The 2552-nt window shown below is 32.1% G+C and overlaps 1 protein-coding gene across 1 annotated transcript in view; it reads right to left on the bottom strand.

Moving 5' to 3' along the window:
• Positions 1–1997, bottom strand: part of LOC107749560 (zinc finger imprinted 3-like) — a 16340-nt gene extending 14343 nt beyond the window's left edge. The window contains exon 1 of the mRNA XM_016564740.1: positions 1699–1997. Coding sequence (XP_016420226.1) covers positions 1699–1777 — 79 coding nt within the window. The 5' untranslated portion in view covers positions 1778–1997. The remainder of the gene's footprint in view (positions 1–1698) is intronic.
• Positions 1998–2552: the final 555 nt, after the last annotated feature.

A 2552-nucleotide genomic window follows, 5' to 3' on the forward strand; every position in this document is an offset into this window, starting at 1 on the left:
GCATTTGACCGTTTCATTTGAGTAAAACTATCATCATGTCATACACATCATGTCATCACAGAAATGTAAAGTTATTCACGGCAACCCGTCAAAATAAAAGTTCGGTTTCACTTGAAGGCACTGCAGCAGAATTACTATTGTTCAGCATGTATCAGGCTGCTACTACTACTACTAAAATTATTAAAACCTTATTTTTAAGGAATAATCAAAATATTTCTTCAGTGTTTTAATTGTAATATTATATGACCTTTATTTTCCAAAAAAATTCATTTGTTTAATTTTCATTACTTAAAAGATAGATTAAATGAATGTTTTATGCCTTAAATGTAAATACACAACACAGAATTTTTGAGCAAAAAAATCATAAGGCTATTGTAAGAATAAATTAAACTTGTTTTTATGCTTTCAAATAATTAGACATGTTAAAACAGAATTTGGTAACAATAAAACATAAGGTTGGAAAAAATAAAACATTTCATAGGGCCCTAAACATGTAATATTTGTTAAACTCTTAATAAATTGATGTTTTATGATTTTAATAATTAGACATGCTTTTTGATTAATACAATTTTATTTAACCAATAAAAAGGTTTTAAAAAACGGACCCTCCCCCCCTCAAAGCCGCAAACCTGGGGGAAACACTGAACCCAAATTGCTGTTGTTTTGTGTTACAAATGTTACAAACATTCTTCAACATGTCTTCCTTTGAGTTCAGCAGAAGAAAGCAACTCATACAGGTTTGGAACAACTTGAGGGTGAGTAAATGATGACAGAATTTTCATTTTTGGGTGAACTATCCCTTTAAAGTTTTGAAAACAGGGTTCAAAGTGCATGTTATTTAAAATGATACTGACCATCAACTACAAAAACATGAATGTGTGAAAGTGGCAACATCACGTGCATGTGTATTGTTCAGTCTATGGGCATGTAGGTATTGTTTCTTCACAGTAACTTTCAAAAAATACAAAAACCTCAGATGCATTTTGAAGTAATTTACTTTCTTCATCTGTTTATTTATTAATCCAATCTACATTATTTTACAGATTTTATAACTAGGGCCACTGAATCTGATGAGGTATTTGCAGGTATCAGAACATCACATTTAATACTGTTTAATACCATTTTCAAAACATTTTCATCAAAAAATAAGCTGGAAAAAAGAAGTAAACTACAGCAGGGTAAATGTAAAGATTTATATGGGAGACCTTAGCAAATAACAACTATAAATTTCCATTACCACGTGGTCCAACAGTGAAGGAATAAAAGCAGACAGAAGAGATAAAACATGTCATATTTACCTTTTTTGTGCCAGTGTAATATAACACAATGTCATTAAGGTACACTAATTAGGAGGAAAGCAGCAGAAAAACAGGTAAAACATTGCCCACAGAATGTTTGAGATTGCACTGATGTTAAAAGTGAATCTGATGTGTCTCACGCGCTCTGGGTTCAACAGTTTTAAGATTCTAAAACAGCAACGAGCGAAAATAAAACATACATCTCATTGTCAGTTCCATCGCATATTTAAGATATTTGAAAGGTGGATTTAAGACACTTTAATGATAATTAAGCCCTTATTTTCACATTAAGGAATGTAAAACTTTTTAGGGATCCGCAGGCACCCGGTTAAATCTTTGTTAGCTTAATGTTAATGTATCACAAGCAGTCATTAAAGATGAATGAAGAATAAAGACCAACCTCTTTGTTCCTCGTGTTTTATTCCCCAGGGTTCTGGTTTAATCGTGTTCTCCTCACTCTCTTCTTTAACAAACATCATCTTCACAGCTGATACTCCTCCAGATATTCCTGCTTGCTTCCAAACTTAGTCACGACTTTGAAGATGAGAATACAGGTATTTATTGACCTGATTCAAAAACTGTATTTTACTATTTACAGAAACAACATTACAAACCGTTTGTATTAAGCCAGCATCACGACAAAACAACATTAATCTTTTTCCTCTGAGGTTTAATGGTGTTTGTCAAGCAGACGTATGTGTGTTAGCGCCCCCCGCTGGACTGGAGTGAGAGGGAAGCAATATAGTGCGTCTATGAGCTGCGTTGTTTGTTTCTGCGCAAATAAACGAGAAAGACTTAAAATTAGAATTTAATAATTTATTAGTCAAATATTTCATTGAAAATCACACAACCGTTGCAGCATGTAAATATGGAAATTAAGATAAATGGAAACACGTGATAATGATAAGATGTATAGCCTAATGGGAAAAAACACAACAACAACTAAATCCAAAATATTAAACAGGTTTAGCATGAAAAATAACAGCTTTGGGTTATGTGCCCATCTAAATACCTGGAACAAGAGTTGAATGACAGGTAATATGAATTCCATATCCACAAAAGAAGATATTTTAAAGATGTTTCTGAAAAGCTGCTTTTGAGAATTGATATTGCATTTTGCAGTGATCCTTTGTGTGTCTAACATCAGATTCTGAATAGAATATCATCATTATCATCAATATTATCATTATCATTAACATAAACAACATTTAAAAACTTAATACAATTCAAAGAAGTCCAAATAGCAGCATAACA

This window comes from Sinocyclocheilus rhinocerous, unplaced genomic scaffold (assembly GCF_001515625.1).
Source record: "Sinocyclocheilus rhinocerous isolate Xijiao unplaced genomic scaffold, SAMN03320098_v1.1 scaffold1071, whole genome shotgun sequence".
Classification (NCBI taxonomy): Eukaryota; Metazoa; Chordata; class Actinopteri; order Cypriniformes; family Cyprinidae; genus Sinocyclocheilus; species Sinocyclocheilus rhinocerous.